Consider the following 24,457-nt stretch of genomic DNA (forward strand, 5'->3'; position numbering starts at 1 on the left):
AATTTATTTTAATGCAACTTCCTAAGATCAATTGTGTGATGTCAATTTCTGTGATTTCACTACATATGCAAATTACAGGAGGCACAATCTTTTGATGGTCAGGGCAAGTCCTGCCCACCTAATTTTAAGACAGGAATCCTCCCATTGAAATAAAAGGAGGACAGTGGAATCGGACAACGTACAAACATTTGTATTGAAGAAAAAAAAACGGAAAACACAAACCAGATTTTTTTTTAAAACAGCTTGCTACTCAATGGTAGCCTGCAGAAAGAAGGCGCAACTTCGCCATCTTCGGGAAACATTAAAATATGACACGGCGAGAGAATAAATTGCTCATTGTTGTTTTAATTAGGCTCTTGTAATGATGCTGCAATGAAGAAAGTTGTACAATGTTAGGTACATTGCTGCTATATTAGTATTGAATGAACACGGGCCAGAGGCTAAATGAGCGACCAAAAAAAAAAAAAATACTGAGTCATTTCACCAACCGTGCATACTGTTGGGCATAGAAAATTAATACACAACTGGCATAGGAACATTTACAGTTAATGCTTTGAAAAAAAATCTGTACATAAGTATTTTATAAAACAGAAGCTTAATAAATATTGCAACTTTATACACAAAAACATCACGTTCCTAATATTTAACATTGAACTACACATCTGATTTAGGCAACATAAACTTATAATGGCATGCCAAGATTGCATTTTGAGACACTGATGACAGATATGTACAGGCAGTGGGGAAGTACTGGGTCCACATGGTACTCCAAACCCTTTGGAGCAAGAATCATTTTCTCTTTAAAAAAATCTATATACGATTGTTTTCCCCTATGGATTTAGCTCAGGACTAGACCTATGCGCCAGGAAGACATATTACCCGTGTGAAGGCAGCGCACCAGAACAAATGCACTGTGTGCCCACAAATAGTGCCCCCTCATTGTTCAGTGCAAAGTAAACCACAATCTGATAAGAAAAAGAAAGGTGTCACAGTCCCAACAAATTCAATCACGTGGTAAAGGGAGTATGTGATGGTGTGGGTGAGCGACTTCATGAGTAAAGATTGTATTCAGTGCTAAACATGACAAAGAACAGCCAAGCGGCTGAATAAGAGAGAAGGTACACTTGTTCTATAGAAATGGCGAGCTGCGGCGCAAACACGTAGTCAGACCTTATACATAATGTACAGGTGTGTACAGTCCTTAAACACAGGCTGAATGAAGTTTCATTAGTGTTATGAATTCGATTTGCCATTCTTCTTTCTTTTTTTTACTATTCCCGCTTGTTAGTACCACTCAAGCATTTTAAAAATGCAATGGTCACATGCGCCACCCCTTGCTTAGTTGGCATAGCTTCTCTGTCCTTGTTGGTCAAACAAGGACAATGGCAGGGACTGACCAGTCAAGACATGATGCCTACGTGTTCTCCAAGCTTCATTTTGGCGACTACTCTCTGAGAAAACTCGGCTCTTTAGGCTGGTGTGATGTAGGTTAAAATTAAAGATTGTAATAGAGCCCCTTCTTTAAATTACCTTTTCTTTCCACTGCGATTTTCTTTTGCTATATCCTTTTTATTGGTGTATTCCATTTGTTTTACTTTGGAAATCTACAGATCATAAGGAGTTTTGGGGATCTGAATTCTCTACTTGCTTTCCAACGTGTATATATATTCATGCCACCCGTCTCTATGGTTAATAGGAGTAGAAATCAAAAAGGACAGATGTCACCCCAACAATGAATGCACACAGTGCATTCTGGGAAGGGAGGCAGGCTGAGACCAGTCACTGCTTCGTTATTTTAAATGTCTTTTACTACGAGGGTGCTTTGCTGGAGGCCAAAAAACTCAAAGAAAAATACTAAATTTAAATCAATTTAATGAAAGAATAACTTCAGGAGACTTTAATTATACAGTATCTTGTGGGAACACATTGTGCTTTGCAGGTATATATGCAGCTAAAATGTGTGCCACACAAGCTTGAAGCAGGATCTTCGGTTGAATCAGATCTAAGTCATATAGACAATGGGCCTCATTTCAAGTGCGCCGGTCCAGAAACAACGGTGCCGGTAGGCTTACCGGCACTGTTGTTTCCGGAACTACACACTAATACTCTCAGGCACCGGTAAATCATTATGAGCCCGGTGTTGACACGCCGGCACCACTAGCACGGTTACCACTGGACCCATAATGACGCCCAATATTTCTCCAGGAGGGATTTCGGAAAGCAATACAACAGTTAACCAGGCTTTGATTAAGAAAAAGCAAGAGAGACTACTCTCGTCTGTTTCAGACTAATGTGTGATTGTAAATGGGTGTCGATAAACACAGATTTGGCTGGAGTGGGAAATCCTCAGGGTTTTTGCCCCCCTGAGAAAGCTCTCCAAGATTACCTGCCTCAAACCAAGATCTAAATTCTAGGGAAGGGGGAGGGGGGTCCGAGCCAGTCTTAAACATTTTAAGGGATGGCATTCGAGCGAGTCGGCCATCATCAAAGGTGAACGCTGTCGTGGGACCGCCAGTCTTAGGTGTTGTGTAACCGAGTGCCTTCACTGGTCTTAAGAATATAGTGCTGCCATTTACTGAAGAATAAACATAATACAAATATTGTTTTCTTAAAGTCAACCGAAAAATAAAAATGGAACAGATTGGGTGCAAATTGCTTACATTTTAAGCCATATCAGGGTGTGCGGGCCAAAAGCAGGATGTGTTTAAATCTATATGCAAGTGAGGGTGGGGTGGGCTGTTGTTGAGTGTTTAAGGGAGCACGAGTGGGGTAGGAATTCTCATTACAGGTGATCAAGAACGTGCTTTACATTTGGTTTACTGTGAGTGTTTTCACTGGAAGGCTTCGGACTAGTTCATCTTGAGATCTTTGGGAACCGTTTCACCATTTCTGATTCGTCTCTCTGAAAAGCAGCTGGTGCCCAGCACGTCTAGGGTCCCTTCTTCTGGGGTACTCCAAAAGCATGCACTGACAGCATAGCCCGCCCATTGAAATCTCTGTGCAGCTATTCATAATGTACTTGTTGCAATGCTAACCTACAGCCAGCAAGAACTGTGCAAGTAGGTTGCTTCAAACGTGCAACTTGAAATGGGTGAACAAATAGAACATTCAATATGAATTTTACTTTTCAGAAGAGCTTGAGAAATCTACCAACAGCTGTGGAAGAGCGCCGTGGGCAGAATGAGGGAGAGCCATCTTACACTGACATTTCTTACATAAGCAGATTGTCTTCACTTGGCAAATGGTACTCATTAAATTAGCACTAGGGTACAGGGGTCATCAACCCTGTGTTTGCTGTGTGTTATGGACAACAACTCCCACCACCTTTAGCCAGCGTAGGCAATGGTAATGAAACATGGGAGTTGTAGTCCAACACACATTTAGTGTGCCAGAGCTTGCAGACACCTTATCAAAAGGGAAAATGTGGAACGTGCAAGTGCGGTTGTGAAAACAATAACATTGATTAAAAAATAAAAATAAAAGTGCTATACTAACTTGCATAAACTTTCCGTTGCTTAAACCATCCGAGACCTGGGCACAATTTCCAACTTCAAAGAAGACTATAAAACCTTTGGAAAATGCCTTTAGCCCACCTGCAAAAGTTATCGGAGGATGAAAGCGGTTCTACCAATCTTGTGAGGCTGGTGGAAGTGTCTACCTCTTGGAAGACATGGGCTGGAAAGGACACTTTCCATGTGGCAGAGTGGACTACTAGCAGATGAGAAGACGTGTTAGCGCCCCTGTTGGATTGGTAAACGTGCTTTCTTCCTCTCGAGTGACCGCCATCTCCAGCCAACTCCAAGCCAAACTATACAAGGTGCACCAGATCTGGTTTGGTGGCTCCCTGTTACATGAGCATAGCGTTTAAAGACCACTAGGCAGTTCCTTCACACACTGTCCACGCTAGCTTAGAGTCGGCTCACCCCGTTTCTCATTCACCAAACTATCCTCTGCACTTTCTGCGACCATACTCATCCCACAATGGGTACATTCCGCAACCGGCTCACTTTCATACTGGGAACCATTAGTGCATTCCCTCACTGCCAAAAGACATTGCTTAAAATAGTGAAGAGTTGGCATTTTTACATGACTTAGATCATCGAGGCAAGTTGCCATTCTAAATGGACTTGATTCAGACACCTGCTCGCTGCTCAAGTCTGAGGGCGCTCAGTAACCCATGGGAGGGCCAGCACCATGTGGATTTCCCCAATGACACCCAACTTAAAGCCGTAAACATAAAGGTTACTTATATTTGGACATGCTTTCTATATCTTTTCACACTGTTCAACAAGCAGCAAAGATGGCTACCATGGAATGGTTAGTGGCAAAGGCCTTGTGATGTTTTGCGGAAAACAGTGTCCAGAGTCAACCCTTGAGTAATGCTGGCCTCGGTTATCATCACCATTCTGCCTCCGCCTCCCCCTCCCCCGGTCTTCATCGTGCCTCGTTTTGAAATCTTGCGACTGTGCCGGACTTGGGCCTCGTCCGGCGGGTTGCTTGATCTTAGTGTCCTCTTCCGGAAACCTCCAAGAAGGAGCTGGCCTCCTCGTTAAGACTTTTGCTCCAAATGCTCTTTTGCAAGCCTCATCTACTAGTTCTTTAGTTGCTCCAAGTGCAAATAATCGCGCTCTGCGCGTCACAGAGTCCCAGGAAGTTCAATGCTGCCCGACAAAGTTCTTTCCGATTTTTTTTCTCCATTTCCTGAACCGAAATAAATCTGTTAATATTTATTTTGTAATATTTATATATATATTTATTTATATTTCGCTGGGTCCGCACACAACGACGCATGCAGATCGAACGCACCACGCCGCATCGTTGAAGCACGGTCCTACGTGCAGATGCAAGTGCGCAAGTGCCTTGGGCGCGCCTGCTGCATTGTTCTAGAACATGTACAGTTCCCGCCTCTCCCATCTTGAAATGTGCCTGGATCTGGGTCCATGTTTTCCTTTGCCATCTCCTAGACCTCCCTGAAACACAGACAAAAAGAACAGAAATATTAGACCTTCTTATGACGGAACAGTTGCGATACATTTTCCGTTTGGGCAACATGTACATGATTATTGATATTTTCTTTCTATCGCGCTCGTACACAAGTGTTTCAGAGCGCGACAAGGCAAGGAAGGGGAACAAGGGAGAACAAAACAGTGATCTTACTAGGCCCAGTGACATTGAGAAGGCACAGGTGCATGGGAGAGGATGCACCTTTTATGCATCTTTTAAAAAAAAAATCAATTGGAAAAAGAGACGTTATGTCCCTGTCACAATGTAGAGAATATCTGCCGTGTTTTAATGTGCACTTTGCCCATTGCATGAGGATAATGGGGAGGGGCATCAAAGGGGAAAGGTTGCAGGGAAGGAGAAGAGACACTGTGAGGACTATAACATGTGCACGAATGCACGCGCTCAGTAAATTTGGGCTAGCACGCTTAAAGTACTTTCAAGAGCAAAGCAAAGTGCTGCTAAAGTTCCCCAATTAGCACGCATAGGTTGGTGGGAGCATGCTCAGAGCACGGACGAGCACTTGGAGAGCCCGAATAGAGTCTTGCCGCCACCCACTGGTAGCACTCATCGCCAAACCTCCCTCGTAATGAATCTTTGCATGTGTGCCAGAGTGGCTCCCCAGAAATGAGGGCACTTTCAAGGGAGTGCTCTCAGCCAATGAGAGAGCAATCTGATGAAAGGTCTGAATTCAAGGCATTTTAATTAACAATCAATATTCCAGGCACCTTGTTACATGAGCACTAGAAATGTGCCCTCTTGCATCCCAACACCTCTATTCCCCTCCAGGAAGGCTCCGCCTCCCAGCCAATCAAATCAAGCACCCAGCACTAAGCTTCAGTGGTCTAATTATGCACAAGGTTGGGTTTTTTGCATTGACCCAGTAAAGATGCCAAAGACGCGTAGATGGGGGGTGATGCAGCAAAGGAGAACAACAGACACCCCCCCCCCCGTCTCAGTGCCGGAGGAGCCTCATCAGCAGGAATATTGAAGAGCAAGAAATCCAGTGCCACCACCTATATATATTTTTGTGCAAATTAACAATGTGAGCAACGGGACATAGTTAATGCATATTTATGTGCTATCCTTCTGCATTCAGAAAATAGCAATAGACCATTATAGCTTTGGAGCTCCTAATATTGCAGGGATGGTGCATGCATAGTGAGGCAACGCGGTACAGCAAAGACAGTGGGTGTAACATTGTTGCAAATGAAGACGTGGGGAAGAATATAACACACATGGATGTGGTGTGGGGGACGGGCAGGTACATGCACACTTTAGGGAGGCACTGCTGAGAAAATCAGGTCCATTGTGTGCATGGCACGTTTCTACCTTTGCATAAAAGCATAGGGAGCAAACCATCGCTAAACAGCCAGCACGGCTTGCACAATGTCTACGCAGGCCCTAAGATCGCCCAATAGCCAATTCTCTCCTGCGTGCAAGTACCACCAACGGAGATAATGCAGATACACCGACACTGCTCTACCGCTATTGCAGGATTTAAATCGTGACTCTGGATTCAGTTCAGGTGCCACTGGTCTACACATCATGCCACAGATTGCAGCACCGCTACATTGGCTTGAAGACCAGTGCTCACCAGTGGTGGTTGATCCATGAAGCGGAAACGGGCTAGCATTCAGTCTATTTCACTGGGAGGAAAGCAAAGTAGAAAGTGGCAATGACCAGAGTTCAGACTTATGTCTGAGTATGATCAATATTTTATTGTGTGTATTTTTACCGTGGAGTTAGGGCAACCTGACATGCATGCAATCCTACAAGAACACAGACAACCGGTGCACAAACTGCACATCATACTCAAGAGTCACTGTGAGCCGGGGTTAGAGATCAGAAGCAAGATACTTACGAGGCTGTGAGAGTGGAGTTGAGAAGCAGAGTGGTTCTGATTTTGTACAGTTGGGCCAAGGTAAGCTTCCTGTGCTGTGCCGCCTGTGGCTCCGACATTGTCCGCCTGGAATTCCCAGCTATTTCCGCCTCCGTCCCATCGACCGCATACTGCTCCGTGAAGGAACTACTATGAGCCCTCACCGTTACGTCCGCCTCCTCTGGCTTAAAACTGCCATGTTGTCCACTTTCGTCAAGTGCACTTTGTAAATGTGCCTCGTCTGTTGCGTAAACAATACTTTTTACAAACCGTATGTCTTCTACTTCCGAAAGGTCCGAGGAGCTGCTACTGCAACTGCTCAAGGAAGGGTCTACTTTGCTGTCCGTGCAGTCTGTCTGGGTGCTAGGTTTCACAACCTGTTCTGTTCCAGTGTTTCCCACACTGCTAGTCCTTTGGTACCCATTTGTGAGTGCGCATTGCGGCGCCTCCTCATCCTCATCCTCGTCCTCAGACACCATATGTGCCTCCTGGGCTGGCATGGAGTAAAGTTCACTTAAACTTTTGCTCTGCATGCGCTGAGACTCCTCAGTGATGCAAGATTCTAAGGATACGGAGACTAAGTGCAAAAGATTGGCCTCGGACTTGGACTTCAGAACTTTAGACTTGCAGGGTAGAAGTTGAACCGGTGTCCGTCGCCGGAGCTTCGGAGACGACGAACGCTGTGTGGACTCCCGATCATCATCTGCCGATTGCTGGTGCTGTTGCTCTGCAAACTCCTCAATGGAAGAAGGCGAGAGGGTTCCGTAGGCGCTGTCGATGGAAGACGATCGACAGCCTTCGGGTTCCAGAGCTAAGCTGTTGGAGTCCGCGGCAGTAGTGCACGCCTCAGGGATTTCGCCTGCTTCATAGATCTCCCGGGTGGGAGTGCTGGAAGAGGCTGTGGTGCTGATGGAGGTTTCATCCGACTGAGAGCCAAACGGTCCACGCTCGTTCTCTGGGGAGGACAAGTCTTCACTAGCGTCTATGACAACCACTGATATGGTCTCCGTAGAGCTGTCGGACGGGCTGAAACAAAAAGATGCATGATATTAATTGTTTGCATTCAGATGCTGGTAGGATTATATACATGTGGCTATACTTTACGGCATATATTGGAATGTTGGAGGGCTATTGTGGGAAATGTGTATGCAGGCCTTCACCACTGTTACAAAGCTCAATTTCTCTCTCCTCCCAACATCCTGCTTCATTGCTCAGTGTCTAGCTATGCCAATATCCACCAGGGCAATGCCCACTGAATGGTTGAGCACCTTTTGCAACCGTTTTCTTTAAGGTGTAACATGTTTCAACCCGTTTTTGTGATTTAGCAACACTATAATTGCATTCCAACCCTGGGGAAGAAGGCTGCAGCAGGTGTTTTCGCCTACCCCTCGTTTACACCCCCTGGCTTCACCTCAGATCTATAACACATGTGGGCCAGTAACACCTGTTGCAGCCCTCACCCAGGGCTAGAATGCCTCCTAACATTGGATGTTGGCATGCCATTGTAAACAATGGTTCAGCAAAGCACCATTGTATAAAGCTCGATGCTCCTAACATTCCTCAATGGGCACCCTCCCTTAGCCAAACATTTCACCAGGACAAAGCTCAGTGCAAGGTTTGGAACAATTGCTCCAGCTTTTGTTTCTAACCTGTTTTTGTGATTTATCCTCACAATAATAAAAATGACAGTTCTTGAGGCGAAGGCGGTGTTATTGTCCCTTACCCTGGTTATTTACCTCTCTCTGCTTCAATAAGGGCACACATTGTGGGCCGATAACACTTGGGATGGAATACCTGCATGAGTTGATATAAACCTCGGCAGCGGGCGGACCCTGCTGTGCAAGTAAAAGGCCAGAGAGAAGTGAGGGTCTTAACATTTGCGACGGTGCCACTACCTGTGCAGTCAGCCCACCACTGTGGGCGATATCGACATTAGCACCCACGTACCACAGTGCTAAGAGTAAAATCTTACCTTGTGGCCTGGTACAGCACGGTTTAAGTCCGCTTTCCATGTTGATGACGTCAGGGACATCAACATGCTAGATGGACTTAAACTGCAGTGCCGTGCGCTAATATTTATTTTTTCTTTATTCAAAACACACCTGCAAGCACCCTGTGTGAGGTACACCGTTAATAAGGGGTGAGTGTGGAGAGGGGAAGGGAGCACAGGCCTTAAGCACTCAGGCTGCTTAGAAAAACATTTATAGACGTCAATACAGCTCGCATTGCGAGCTTCCCGATTGGCAGCGCCCCCTTCAGGATATTAATGAATCATTTTTTTTGTTTTCATAGAAAGAAGACAATTTAAAATGGATTGGCAGGCTGGTAAGATAGCTCAGCGGTTTAACTGCTACATGCTGCGGAGATCTGTTCTGATCGGCAGGTCACAGGTACAAATCTGAGGTTGTTACACTGGTACCAACGTGGATTCATTGATAATAATTGGATATGAAAATCTATGTACAGCGCTGTATAAATGGCAAATTATTACAAGAAAAGCAGTGCAGAGAATTTACCATTTCATATTTTGCAGTGCAGATATCCAACCATTTAAAGAAACTATTCAAAGAAATATACCAGCTGCCAAAGAGAATGAAAACACTAGTCATTGATAGACCTACATTCACTCCAATTAAGCCTTGCAGGTTCACTTTTAATCCATTTTAAAGCACCTAAATCTATTTACTTTTAAAGGTGGTAAATATAAACGACGTTCAAAAGTACGAGGGTGTCAGTAAAAAACCCTCTTTGCAAATATTGTATCTGCATTTTGCCAGTAAGCATGCATGCGTTATGTAGTCGGAATATTTCACTTTGGCCAGCAGGCGCAGCTAGATTTATTTATGTTGACATTTGTATAGCGCACCTAACCCGGAGGCATCTGGGCGCCGATTTAAATGAGAAGTAGCTGGTCTTTGGAAAGAACACAATGGCAGATACATGTTTTGAATATGGTGACAAATCACTGAATATTCAGAGGTTGCCAACAAAATCAAAAGGCGTCTAATACAGACTTTAACTGCCTCTACCTAAGCCCTCGTTATTTTTAAAGCTTTTACATATACACCAGAAAATACCACTAGATGGCAGGTGTTTGCAAAACATGCGAATCTTCATCCGATATCAAGCAGCAGCAAGTACTGGATTATTTAGAGCCTTATAGAGCTGCAAAGGCAACTGTGGCTGTCAATGGGAGTCGCTCTAAGTGTTTTCGGATCCTGAAAGGTACTAGGCAAGGTTGCCCTTTATCCCTGCTATTGTTTGATTTATTAATTGAACCTCTCACCCTATATCCAAATATCCAAACATCCAAATATAATGGGTATTCCATTTGGGGAGTATGTGTCCAAAGTTCTTTTGTATGCAGATGGCCTCTTGGTACTGATCTCGAATCCAGAGCGATCATACCCAGAGCTTCTATCAACTTTGAAGGAGTTTGGTAAATTCATTCATTATAAAGTTAATGTGGCAAAGAGCTTGATTTATCTAGTTCCCATGCCATAGGGGGGTGTTTGATGCAGGTAGGGAAATGCGGGCTGATTCAGGATTCTAAATACTTGGGTATCCATGTGAATTGGGATGTTGAGTCCTGTCTTGCACATAATATTTGCCTGAAAATTGCAGACATTCATAGTCTTTGCTGTAGATTGGAGAAGCTAAAACTATCCCTATGGGGTCGAGTTAATGTAGTGAAGATGTCCATCCTTCCAAAATTCTTGTATGTCTTTAGCATGCCCCACCATACCACTTTCGAATCATCTTTTAAAAATGATCACTATGCCCTTGGATAAGTTTGTGTGGGGAGAAGGAAACCGGGCGCGTGTCCCGAAAGATGTCCTCCAAAAATCGGCGCAGTTGGGTGACTTTGGTTACCCTGACATAAAACGTTACCATTCTGCATTTACTCTGCACACGTTACGCCATCGGTTGGGGTCTGGTCACATTAATTGTGCAGGTTGCATTGAAATTGAGAAGTACTCCATTCCTCCTACCCCTCTGGATATTCTTTTGTTCATGGATAAGAGGTTGCCTGTTGGTACTACCCCGCCCTTTGTAAAGCATATTGTGAGAGAATAGCATAACTGTAATGAGATTAGGGATGAGAAATATTTGCTGTGTGCGGACTCCAGTTTACGGAAGAATCAGGCCATAAAACCGAATAACAGTGTTTTGTCGTGGATTACATGGCAGAGAGCTGGGATCTGGAACATTGGGCAGGTTTACGATGGCCAAAGTATGGTTAATTTTGAGTTCCTGCGGTTTAAATTTAAGCTGAAAGCGTCTGAAGTATGACGGTATAATGCTCTACGGGAACTTTTTGCTGTGCTTTTTTCGCCTTTGAATGCTACGTTGCACTCTTCACCTACCATTGTACACCTTTCAAAGCCCTGCCTTCATCTGCATCTACTTTGTATAAATTGAGAGCACCTTCTGCGTCTCAGTTGCCATCACAACGTGGTAGAGGTCATTGGGACTCGGATCCGAGTTACTCATTCTCAGATATTGAGTGGTACCACATTTGTACAGGTCCAGTTAAATACAAGGTGGATTTAGATTCGAGATACATGCAACAAAGACTGAACCATTATCTGTACTGGTCCCCAGAAAGATGAAACTAAGCGAGTTATGTAATGTAGGTATGTTGGAACTGTAAAAGAAAGATGGGCCCTAGGCTCCATGTGTTATGGTTCTGTGGTAAGATACAGCTTTTCTGGGATGGTGTTTTTCAGTTATGGGTCTGGCTATACCCAGAGATCCACTTGTTGGTGTGCTAGGTTTAATTTCATTAGGCGTGGGACTGTCTACTAGTAAAATGTTCTGGGCATATAGAGCCCTGCTCCTTGCCAAGAAACACATTTTGAAATTTTGGAGGAAAAAAAAAAAAAACACTTCCCCCAATATTTACGATTGGTTGCAGAGTGGCTCTTCTGTCAAAGAGAGAGAAAATGTCCTTTAATGCAAAGAATCAGCTTGACAAATATAAGAGGATTTGGCAGGCATTTAATGATCTTTATGTTTAATCATTAGTCACATTATAGGATTCTTGTTTTCTTTTGATTTTGGATTTTCTCTTACTTTTATTTGTTTCCTATTTTATTCTTTGACTTCTACCCTCCATTGTTATTCCTTTAGAGATTATTCTACCAATGTGTATCTGAATGAGTATGACCTGGTACATTTGTATTGTTTATGCAACGTATTTAATTAATAAAGTCTTGAAAAAAAACAAGCACTGGAAATGCCAACGCTTTGGGCTGTTATGTAGGCATGAAAAGGGCACTTGCCAGGCAGAGCCGTAGCTGTATTATCGATGGCACCTGGGCATCTAATAGCAGTGCCTGCAAATGCCTAATATCAATACAAAAGCCACAACTGTGCATTTGTCAATGCTTGTTTTTTTACAGGACTTCAGTGAAGGGCCTGCATAGTGCTTCTAAATCGAGTGGCTGGTGGCAGACCTGGTTAAGACATTGTTATCACACCAGAGTTTACAGCTCCAATTAAGTCATTAAGACTGCTTTGAAAAAACAAGTACAGGGACTTCAAGTTCAAAGTTTGATGGCAAGGCTTGAAACTCAAAGAGATGCCATGAAGTGTCGTTTTGGGCAGGAACTGGGTTGGAATGGCCATAGGGATTCGAACGTACTGTGGGTGGACAAATGACTAAACTGCACCTACAGGCTGGCTGTGTGTCCGTCTTCCTATGCCAATTCTCCCTATACTCTAATGCAATAATTTCGGCTTATAGGTGATGCAGACACCACCTAATAGACCAAACTAATAAAAAGGACACGTTTTTTTCGTGGTTCTCATTTTTTCAGATGCTTCCCCAAGTTATTACCACATTTTGTGCTGCCAAATGTGTTTTCCTTTCCGTTTTTAAATAGACTTTACAAATCACGCAGCCGCGGCAGTGGACCTAAGTGTGACCTGTGATCTAAAATAATTGTCAATTTTACACAAAAAAAAAAAATTATTCAAAAAAAAAAAAAAAAATAGTACTTTAACACGTGGACAGGTTTTCTGAAATGGCTAATCACCTAATGCTAAATACACGTGTACACAATGTGCAGTGCATTTATTAAGCTACAATTTCACGCCCACTGCAGAATCTACGTTACTAGCAGCAGGGGTGGGTGCGGCTACTACCAATCAGGTTGCTCGGTACAGGTTTAATTTGCCAGTAAAGGTCCACGTTCAGAGTAAGTTGTTGGCCACTCCCTTGCGCAGCTTTTTTCATCACTAGGTCCTTCTTCATATATTGGGAGGATAGCTCAGGGGCAACATGCTCGCCTTGGAAGCGAGACAACATGGAGCAACACAGGTTCGATCCCCGGGTCCGCGCTTAGAAACCTCTCGGTATTAAGCAAGTTATAAATAACCTATCATATACCTTCTCCCATGTTTTCACCTGCCCCGCTGCTCCTGGACCGTGTACATTTTTCATTTGGTGTGTTAATAACGATGAAACAGGACTAGCATGGCCCATTAGCAGCAGTAAAGTGCGAATCTGGGAGAAAAAGTATATTTTCATGCCCACATCAGCACCCGCATTTCTCTCTGGAATACCCGGGTAGTAATATAGTTAGATTACCCAGCAGGGTGGTCCATAATGCGACCCTCATTAAGGTCCGAAATGAAATGCCAGCTGGTCAGCCCAGGTATTATCGATTCATGAATGCACTGACTGAGCTTGCCATCAATCCATCCAAGCCAGCCTTCCCGGACGAGAAGTTGAATGCCAAGGTGGGTCAGGCTGATGGCAAGAGCCATTCCCTGTGCTCCGGAAAAGAGGGACTTAAGCAAACATTTTTTTAGCATAATTCCCCTTTACATCCCTGATCTAAACACCACTGCAATGACTCAAAACGCCAAGTCGCACCCTAGATGGAGGAGGCTTGTTAGAGAAACGCACCTTCGCTGCGAGTCAAGGCTGTTGCTGTTTTTGCGCAGGATGGTGGGCGAGCTGGCGGTAGAGGTCCCACTCTCCATGTCCTCCTCCTCCTGGAGCTGCTGCATTTGCTGCTGGCTACGCTGACATTCTTGCAGGCGCAGGCGCTGCAGCAGATTCTAAAGGAAAGGCACAAGATGTTTCAGGGTCGGCTTTCAACATCTACGGTGAGTCTGCACAGATACGACCTTAACAATATGTTATTATGTACTTTTATACAAAATATGTTTCATAAATACATTTGCACACGACCACAAGTGTGTGCGCGTGTACACACACAGAGTTGGCAGCGATTGATTGTCTGCTTTCCAGAGCACACACTCAGTGGAACTGCTTGGAGAGGGTTTACCAGTCCTAAAAATCACACGATTCATAAAATGAAGATAGTTTGTTTATTGGAGAAAGGACATGAACTAGGGGAACAATGTGGAATTAATGAATTATATGGGGCGGGCTTGGGTGGCGATGGCCTGCTAGCAGAAGCCATGTTAGCGGAAAAAAAGGGCCTCGGCGACGGTGTAGTGCAGTTATCAGCAAAGCCTGCCCACCAAAGCATTGATTAATGGTAAGCACCACAGGGCTGGCTCCGGATGCTAATATTTGCATTTTTTTTTAAAGGGAATCGTGTCCAGGGTTAGTGCGCTAACCAAATTCCCTTTTTAAAAATGGTGTAGCTAGAGGGCTGCCATGCAGCATAGAAAAGAGCCACGTCCACCCACCAAAGCATTGATTAATGAGATTTGTATCCTTCACAGTGCTAATATATATGTATTTTTTTTTAGAGAGCCGGTCCACGTCTAGAGCAATAATCAAATTCCGTTTAAAAAAAAAGGGGGCACCAAAATGGCTGCCAAGCAACGTAGAAAAACGCATCAGTCCCTTTTCTATGTTGATGACCGTCAGTGGCGTGATGCGGTATGTAGGAGACTGGGAGGGGGAAAAAGAGGGGGTTGAAGGGTGGAGATAAAGAGAATGACATGTCAGCATGGAGAGCATGCCGCAGGAGCCTGTAAAGGAAGGCAGGATTACGCTAGTGGTGCAAGCGTGTGTTATTAGCTGGCAACACTCTTCCTGGGGCTAATGTCAGATTAGACTGTAGGCTTATTCAGTCTGATACCAAGAATGTCCAGTTGCTGAAGCTGGGCTATGTAAAGTCTCGATTGCAATGGGGTAGAATATAAAGCAGAGAGAGGACAAGCAGCAGCCCAACGCCTATGCCTTTGGTGTGCCATAGCCTTTTTCTAAGCAGGAGTACCAGGGGGCAATGGTTCAAAAGCATAGAAGGCAGCAGGCAGATGCAGTGTAGCCAGGCAGTGTGGCCAGAGCATAAGTAGAGGGTACCTGTAAGTGGGCTGAAAGGGTGGATGCCGTCCCACTTGGTGTTTTTGAGGCCGACGGTCAAAGAAACGTAGCCCTTTACTTGAATTGAGGGTTTCCTTCCTGTTTGGCTGCTATGACCAACAGGAATTGGAAACTAGGTAATTAGGTTTCCAGGCCAGACATGTAGCAATTAGACCACATGGAAGTGGGTTCAGAACCACATATGAAGTGTTCCGCTGGGATCTTGCGCTGCAGTGAACATTTCAAAACCGATTCCCGGGTTTAAAAAATGTGCACACCTTTTAAACTTTTGCCAGCAATGCTACAGGAACATCTCCTTTAAGTGCGTGTTGTGTGTGTCGAGGGAACATTTTATGAAAAGGTAAATGCTCATTTATGCCGTGAATTTCCTACAATTAGGAAATAACAATTGAATGACCTTTGCATATTTATTTTCACTGTCTGTGTTGCAACTTCCCATGGCGTGTGCTATGGACATCGTACCACCACAACTTTTTTTTTTTTTTTTTACAAATTGCACCAGAGTGTTGTAAGTGCTCACTGTGTTTCTGTGTCAATTTTTATAAAGCGCCACACGCCCGTGGGCCGAGTCATGCATACTTGGGGCACGTGGTCTCCATTAGAATCGCATGAGTCTCAACAATGACAGGTGGTACTAATTTCACCTGGGACCTGTCAGTTTTTCCGGCTCAGCCTGCTCTTTTAACACCTTTTTGGGGGATAGAGTACCTGTGCATTGTAAAGTGCTTCTATCCATCCTCGACACAAGGACTGGCCACTGGCCTGAAAGGTGTAGGCGCCCACAGCGCTGCGGAACTCGTTCAGGTAGATTAACAGGAAGGAACCTGAAAGAAAACACAAACAAGCTTTTATTTACGAGACCTACTTTTTTCAACATTTTCAAATATGATTATGCAATCGTGGGGTAATAGTTTCTCTTCTATCATGCATGAAAACCAGCATCCAATGCCATGCGCCGTCATTACACAGAGGACAGATATAGAGGAAAGATGGGAGGGGGTCTTAAGCACAGAGAGAAAGGAATTTTAGCAGGGAGAATGTCAACAACATTAGGACAAACTGGAGAAGACGGGAATCCAACCTGATTGGCTGCCCGACAAAGCTTTATTTGGACTGTTAGTGCAGAGATATATAGCAGAAACCCTCTGGGCTCATTGCTGCTGGATTTTTGGGATGGTAATGTAAGAGAACATTTTGAATGTTTTGTTCAGGCCAACATGTGTGTATTGAAGAGTATAGCCACCAAATGGAAGTTAGTTGAATTTTGAGTATTAGCCACTGTATTAAATTTAGAGGAATTTTGAGTATAGCCAGTGTATTGAATTCAGATACATTTTTGAGTATAGGCACCATACAGAAGTTAGCCGAATTTTGATGCAACTGTCCACCAACCCAATAAAAACTCTGCAATATCCTGCATACTTGGCCTCAAACACAGAACAAAACACAAACATAACTACGGCAGAAAAACCTAAAACCACCACTAACTGCACACACGACGCAACACCCAACAAGAAACTAAACCAATTTACACACAAGTCACACCATACACACTCGTACACCAAGCACAACATAACATTTAGCAACTTAAAACAAACCAACACACAGTGACCGTTTTTTCTGAACTGAAGTTACCAACAGCACACCAAAGCACCCGTGTGCTTGTCCCTCTCCATCCCCCCTAAGTCCTCTCCCAGCCCTCCACCCTTTTCAGATCCGCCAGAGCAAACCCCTGGAGCCCATGAAAATGGCAGCGGTGCGTGGCATAAATCACAATAAACATCCATTTAAAGAAATGATAACCAGTAAAAAGACAACTAGAAATATATCTCCTAGTAACACACCTGGGCTCTTAAGATCACGTGCCCTTAGGTTCCAGCTGGGGGTTTGTTACTTTGACTTGTATGTAGCCATCCTAAAGCATTCGTGGTCGCACATCAGTGGTGCGAGGTGCAGGTTGAAATAAGTCTATACAAGTGGTGCGAGGTGCAGGTTGAAACCAGTCTATCAACAATAGTCTTGAGCCGGATCCTTGCTTAACAGGTATAAACTGTGACCTTGCACGTTTGCTAGCACACGGAAGTCCTAATTGACTGCCTCTAAACCAAACAGAATGTTTAGCATGCAGTCACCCCTCGGTCTCATTCAAACAGTCCGACTCCAGCAGATGGCCAAAAGTCAGCATTGCACGCACAGCTCCATTTTATTTTCCAAAAACGTGCTAAAATCCCAATAGAGCTCAGGCGTGGTCTTGACCGCAGGTGCCCTTACACAACATACTGCCCCCAGCTTCACTGGGGGTAAATGGGTCTGAGGTGGGCATTAACAGACAATCAGGGCAACCCCCTTGAAGGCCTATGTAGAAATGACTTGAGAAAGTGATATAGCAATGTGGATGTTATTTAAAAGTATCCACACACTCAACTTTTGGGGAATAATTATGTTGTTCCTGCTACTCTAGGTAACATTTAGAAATACTTCCAGGGGCACTGCCTGTCGAGGACGTTCCCCACAAGGTGTACATTAAATGAATCCCTGAAAAAGGTGGACTAATCAGACATCTTCTTAGCCCAGAAGGTGAGAGTGGGTCAGCCCATTTCATTGTGAAGGTGAGAAGGGATGATCCTGGTCTTCCAAATCGTACTCGACACAGGCGACCAACATGCAACCCAGAAAGATAACAGAACATGCACCTCTAAAATATGCAAATAGCTGAATTCCCACCCCCTGAAAAATCACCAGGGTGAGGGAACTAGAACATGAGTTTTAATCCCCCAGTTTAACTGACAGATGGAACTCACTGGTGTGGCAAATGGAGCGATTTAAATGCAGTTTTTCGAGCACTGGGGGGGGGGGGCAATAAGAAGAGGATTAGTCCACATATTGGGGGACACTCACCGGGGTCTTTGAGTTCTCGGCAGACGATTTTATCCACCAACAAAGGCTGCCGGATGACTTTGGTACGCTCCGCTTTCTTCACGGACTTCGTAATTAAAAAGAGGTCCGTGAAAAGGAAACAGTAAACATCCATCTGGAGGGGGCGGGGGGAGAAGAAGAGAGAGAATTGAAATTACTTTGCAAAAGGGTGGCCACAGCTGCAGACTAAGAGGTCTATGTACAATTATTACCCCTTAGTCACGCTTCATAACTAGGGAAGCCTGCCCATTTGGTACACGCACAGACACTGAGGTTGCCACCACATAGATCTATAATAAATATATATATATATTAATAATTTTGCATTTATATAGCGGTAAAAACCCTCAGGTATCTGAGCGCTGCTTATTATTACCCAGGGTGTGTGGTGCTCATTGATCGACCTCGGAAGGATGAAAGGCTGAGTTTGGCCCTGCCGGGATTCGAACCTGCGTTGGCAGGCTCTGCACGGATGTCAAAGCGAGCGCTCTACTTGCTGTGCCACTTGACCGGCAATTAAATGCAAATTAAAGTTACATATGTGCTGATTTATGGCATACACCATCTTCTGCTTGTTCTAAAGAGGAGTCTGCCTGTCCACTACTTTAGGGGAAACAGAGCCCCACATCTGATATGGATCAACAGAAGGACAACACATATAATTAACTTAGAACCACTTGTTTGACTCATCCAAAAAGTGTAGCTATTGGATTAGCCTAGACATATTTACAAAGCAATGCACATAGATGGTTATAGTTTGATAGTTTTCCTTCAAAATTAATTAAATCTTCCTCTGCAGTAATAAACAAACCTGAGAATAACATCATTGCTCTGAACATGGGAAATGCATGTATGCAGAAGCAGGTTTAATCGAAATAAATCAATAAATGGAAACAGGCCACTAACAGATGCTGGTGTTGACCTTGACGATCTATTTTATTTATCTAAATGCTTCTCAGATTCACCTAATAGGTGCCTCGGACTTCAGGCCATGCCAATCCTAGAGTTATTTTTGCTGCTATTGAGGTAGGGAAATGTCAATGGGGCTTCAAAGTCTGCCATAGTACAATAAGGGTTAATAATGAACCTTTGCTGGATAGAAAAGGACCTGACACGTTCTTGTGATTGCAGCAGTTTGAGTGAGTAAAAAGGTCTCACCTTGCTATCTTTGCCCTCCTTCATTTTCAAGCTTCCTTCCAAAATCAGCTGCCGGGTATCATCAGGGGAAGTGCCCATCATTGGGGCCATGAGGTCAAACCTGCAGAATTCCTTCAGGATCTGTTGGATGGAGTGAAACAAAACTAAAATCAGGAAGGACCAATGTGCATAGAAAGGTAGCACAAGTGATCTGGTGGATCCCTGGCACTGTTCATCAAAAGGCAGTTGTTTCTGTACCTTGTCGACTTCGTCAGTGCTGCTGTCCACCACTTCATAGGAATCGATGCGGCTGGTGATGGCCACCAGCCTCTGCTGCTCCTGACGCTGCCGCATCCTGGAATTGACGTGATTGATGAAACGCTCCACAGAGTTGATCTAGAACAAGTGAAGAGAAACCTTTTACATGTACTAAAAGTAGGCTTGTTAATGTTCAGTGGCGTATTGAAGCTCAATGAAGCACACACGAATAACCAGAACATACATCTCTTAAGTGCCAAAGACGAGTATGCTCGTCCTTTTTGCATAGACTTGTATGATAGCCTGGCACTTACTTAATGGGTTAAGGCAACAGTAATCATTGCAATTGACAGTCGACAATGGCAGGTGGGTAATTGAAGCAATGTTCCCAATACATCAATGCACTGAATCACATCCACGTGCTTCCCAATTGGACAGACTAGCGTGTTGCTGCTATGTGCTCCTACTCTGCTGCGTTTCGCACAACATGGTAAAAAAATAAAAAAATTAAAATTAAAAACATGTCTAGTCTCCTTATTCAACTTGGCCACTTGACCGTATATCCCTTTCGATGCATGGGTCGATTCTAAAAGGAGCACGTAAGTCTGGAGGATCACTACCGGGTGACTGGAAGGAAAGAACGAGGGCCAAGGTAAACTGTCAAGCTGGTGTGTAAAAAGGGGGTAACAGGTACTGGTACGCAAGAGCATTGAACGCTAAACAGTGACATGGTAAAATAGATGGCATTAGCTAGTAATCGATGGAATTCCTCTGGTGCTTATGGCAGAATGGAGAACATACTTCTGTACATTATACTAAATACCCTACTTTCCAGAAATCTCCTACAGCCAATTTAACCCTATACATGCACAACACATTCCGCCTCTCCCCAGCTCTGCTTCCACAACCAAACACCGTCATCCAAGCCCCAGAAACGAACCCAGCACACAGATCTTGGTTGTTGACTGCACACAGTAATTGGATCAATGGGGACACCATACCACCGGTTCTCTAGCACATCTTTGTTTAACAAAGCCAAAGGATCGCTCTCGGGAGGATACCTCAGGGGCAAAGTGCTCACCTTGGAAGCAAAATGACACGAAGCAACACAGGTTCAATCCCCAGGTCCGCACTTAGAAACCTCTGTGTATTAAGCGCCCTATAAATAACCTATCACGTCGTATCATATATCAAAGTGGAAATTCTGGTGATGTGGTGCAGCATAAAAGCTTTGCATTGTAACATATTTGCAGACTACACACCACACAGCTTTTTGGTACACAGTAATGGGTGTGGCACACAGTCTAGAGAACGTCATGAATAGAAGAATACAAACATGCATGATTTGATGTGGTTGTTTGCTTACCATGATGATGATGGCCTCCCGCACTTGGGAGTCGTCGGTTTTCTTCAGTACCGACTTGAGCAGCAGAGGATATTTGGTTAGCCGCTGGTGTGGCTTCACCAACATGTCACTCAGTTTCAAGCGGTTGCACTGCTTGTGCTTCTCTGCCCACTGAAAGACAGAAATTCCAACATTTATTAAGCAAGTAGATGGCTCACATAGAAAAGCAACTCTATCCCACTCTTTATAGCTGCACGGCTTACGCATGGCTTCCCCGTCCCTGCATTCATATGCACTAGGACGTGTGGAAACCTTACTACATATTTTCAAAAACCAGGCTCCGGGTCTTACAATTGGACATTAACAACATGGAAAGGGCGTCGCCATCAGGATATATAATGGTTTCCAGAGTACATCTCATCTTTTTAGAGGACAAACTTTAAAAAGGACCCAGGGAGTTGCAACATCCGGGGTTTTCCACCTAAAATAAATGAAGGCCTGGGTTCCTGCTGTGCAGTTTACACTCAAGGAAGCCAACACATTCTGACCCTTGATATGACGGGGAATGTGCAAAAAAGGGAAACCCTCTGCCAAACTAGTGAGAATTTTCTAGAAGAAAGTTTGCAGCATTGACTGCCCCATCACACTGTTGCACGGGCAAAGCAAATGAGTGGTTGGAAAAGATGGGATTAGCTGGCGGGCACAACCCATTCATCAGAAGCAGGAGGATAGCTCGGGGCAACATGCTCGCCTTGGAAGCAGGACGACAAGGAGCAACAGAGGTTCGATCCTCGGTCTGCGCGGAGGAACCTTTGGGTATTAAGTGCGTTGTAACTAACCTATCATATTATAACCAAGAGGGTTGTCAGAAAATTGTTTGACAGTAAGCCTTGTCAGGAGTATTTTTTGTAAATAAGTCCTGAGCATGGGTTCATTGCACTCACAGTTTATTCAGGAAGGAATGATCCGAAATAGACTTTGTACTGTCATTGTCAGAGCATTGTGTAAAAGGCGAAATGACCAGTTTCCTCCACATGAACGGTTGACAAGTTGCACGGAATTCCGTACAGAGTCCGTTTCTGATCATTTCCTCAAGAGGAAGCTGTATACAGCGAAACACGTGCCGAGGACTTCTCCACGAAAACAAATATGCACCCCTAACAAGACTTCCTGTGCAACAAACAATTTAATAAGCACAACAACAACAACAAAAAGTCAAACCTACAGGTAACTCTTGATTAATTTGAATGAATTGCTGATGAAAACTTGTGGGCACCAGCTTCCGTTTCAGCCCTATATATTCTGACAAGTTTGACTTGTGCACACTGTTTCGGAGTGCGCTCGCTACAAGTAATCAATCGGCCAAATTCATTAAAGGTAAACATATGAAAGTGCAATAAAACAAGGGTGGCAAGATCAGTAGATTTTATTTTGGAGCTAAATTTCTTCCATTTGGTGCAAGGACAGTTCCAGTATCTCGCTTTATGGAAGCCATCCATCAAGTTACATTTCTACACCCAGACAATACAATTATCAAACTTCTGTCATCAATCACCTTCATTTTCTTTAGGTTGAATCCATTCACATGTAAAGGGCGAGGGGGTGGGGGGACTTGTCCCACCTTCAGCAAAGTATGGGCTATTCAGACATATTGCGGTATCCAGTGAAATAATGGAACACCTTCCCATGCGCCTCCGTTTCATTACACGCAGGTCTGTCTGGGCAGAAGTGGAGGACTTGGAACATTCGTAGAAAGATGCATTTGTGTATTTAGGGCTTAAAACTAGGGATGAGCCGATTTCACAGTAATCACCAATTTGACAGGTAAAGGAACTGATGCACGGTGAAATAAAGTGACGTGATAAAGATCACAATTTGGTAAAACGTGGATGCTGGGAATAGAACGTTGGGTCTCCGGATTTCTTAGCCAATGACATATCCGGCAGTCCTCATTCCGTATCCGTTGGCTGGCACTATCCATTTACTATTAATTCAGGCAGGAATATGCTTGAATTCCTTGGTGTTACATTTCCGCCAACAGTCAATAGTTGGCAAGATAGCTTCGCTCCTTCCTGTGTTAATCCTGACGAGTATAGGGGCTTTCCTTATATACGGGGCACATCCGTGGGTGAACCGTTCTCAAACAGAATAGGCACTGTGCCATTTATTGCCAGCTAGCACAAGTGAAAAGATGGCTGCTTCGATAAACGATAAAATCAGGGGGATATCCTTCAGACATTAGAAGAGATGGGAGATAACTTTTCTACCGCTTGCGGCTATGTCAAGACAGACATACTTACTGTAACGTAGACTCTGAAGAGATCGTTCTCACGCAAAAGGTTCCTCATGTACTCCATGCAGCCTTCCTCTTCCATGCAGTATCGGATATATGGCTTGAAGAGGGACCCAAACTATGGGGGCGAGAACACGAAAAGTAAGTCAAGATACAGTCTTCCTGGACATGCCTTGAACATCAAGATCAGATATTTATTACATATAGCAAACTGTGCGGGCAAACAAAGTAAGAATTTCTCCAAATTACAACCCTGAAGCCCATCTCCTAGTCACAATGGTTGAAACAATGAATATAACCAATACCGTCTCTAGCCTTTTCAATGCATGTACGTGTATCATGCTGTGGCTGGGGTTACTGCTATAGTTTAAGAGGATTTTTCTTGTAGGCAACTTTTAGACAACATTTCTAAACAAATACTTTTTAATGTGCACTGGGAACCATATTTCCGGACACTGCTGGTTGCATGCACACGCAGAGAAGAGTAACATGTAGAATCATAAATGTGTGTATTGGTTGTGGCCAGGCAGGCAGCCTGGGATGTAGGCTGCGTTTTGAACACTGGAGCAATATTCCAGTGGAAAACGTTTAGGCCAGATAAAAAAAAAAGAATGTAACAGAAGGGAAGGTAAGATTCCCATCCACAAGCACCTCCCAAAGACGTAGCAAGAAAAAAAACACATCATTGGGTGGGAGAGGGACGTTAACAGCATCCTTGCCATTTCCTTTATCTAATGGGGCAATGACTGATATTTAGCTGGATTTTCCAAGTGGAGCTTAACTAAGAAAAAGCAAAGGAAACAGAGACAATCTTGTTTCAAGAGTTTATGAATTCGATTTAGCTGCCAACCTATCCCAATTGGTGATGCTACAATTATCAGCCATTTGACAGTTCCCTGCAAGGTACAAGGCGCTCGAGAAGCAATCCCACTCTTTATCAAAGACCACAAAACAAACCAGTGATTTCACTGCCTGGCCTTCTGCTTTGAAGTTAGTGTTTTACGGTATTCTTCCCCAAGGTCCTTTTATTTATATGCATAAAGACGTATTTGAGTAAGAAGGGAACTTCTATTGTAACAGTACATCACCATGAAAAGCAACATTATGCTCTTAGTGGAGGTCAAGTAAATGAGTTCATGGTAAACAGCGGGACATAAGCCATATCAAGCAAACGTTGTTTTACTGGTATCGCCTGCTCAAAATCACATTTGGTGTTCAGTTGTGCCAACATAAAAACTCCTTCAGGAAAAATGTTGGATAGAAACACCTTAAATCCGTAATCCTTATATACACGTAAGAAAATAGACAACA

At 44.0% G+C, this 24,457-nt stretch overlaps 1 protein-coding gene across 6 annotated transcripts in view; it reads right to left on the reverse strand.

Moving 5' to 3' along the window:
• Nucleotides 1-325: 325 nt before the first annotated feature.
• Nucleotides 326-24,457, reverse strand: part of PLEKHG5 (pleckstrin homology and RhoGEF domain containing G5) — a 1,536,154-nt gene continuing 1,512,022 nt past the window's right edge. For all 6 annotated transcript variants that reach the window (XM_069610302.1, XM_069610307.1, XM_069610303.1 and 3 more), the window contains 9 exons: nucleotides 23,154-23,264; nucleotides 20,875-21,024; nucleotides 19,509-19,646; nucleotides 19,272-19,391; nucleotides 18,096-18,228; nucleotides 15,906-16,021; nucleotides 13,800-13,954; nucleotides 6,866-7,909; nucleotides 326-4,970 (listed from right to left, as the gene is read on the reverse strand). In XM_069610302.1, coding sequence (XP_069466403.1) covers nucleotides 4,961-4,970; nucleotides 6,866-7,909; nucleotides 13,800-13,954; nucleotides 15,906-16,021; nucleotides 18,096-18,228; nucleotides 19,272-19,391; nucleotides 19,509-19,646; nucleotides 20,875-21,024; nucleotides 23,154-23,264 — 1,977 coding nt within the window. In that variant the 3' untranslated portion in view covers nucleotides 326-4,960. The remainder of the gene's footprint in view (nucleotides 4,971-6,865; nucleotides 7,910-13,799; nucleotides 13,955-15,905; nucleotides 16,022-18,095; nucleotides 18,229-19,271; nucleotides 19,392-19,508; nucleotides 19,647-20,874; nucleotides 21,025-23,153; nucleotides 23,265-24,457) is intronic.

The sequence above is a fragment of the Ambystoma mexicanum genome, chromosome 8, assembly GCF_040938575.1.
Source record: "Ambystoma mexicanum isolate Mex_15411 chromosome 8, UKY_AmexF1_1, whole genome shotgun sequence".
NCBI lineage: Eukaryota > Metazoa > Chordata > Amphibia > Caudata > Ambystomatidae > Ambystoma > Ambystoma mexicanum.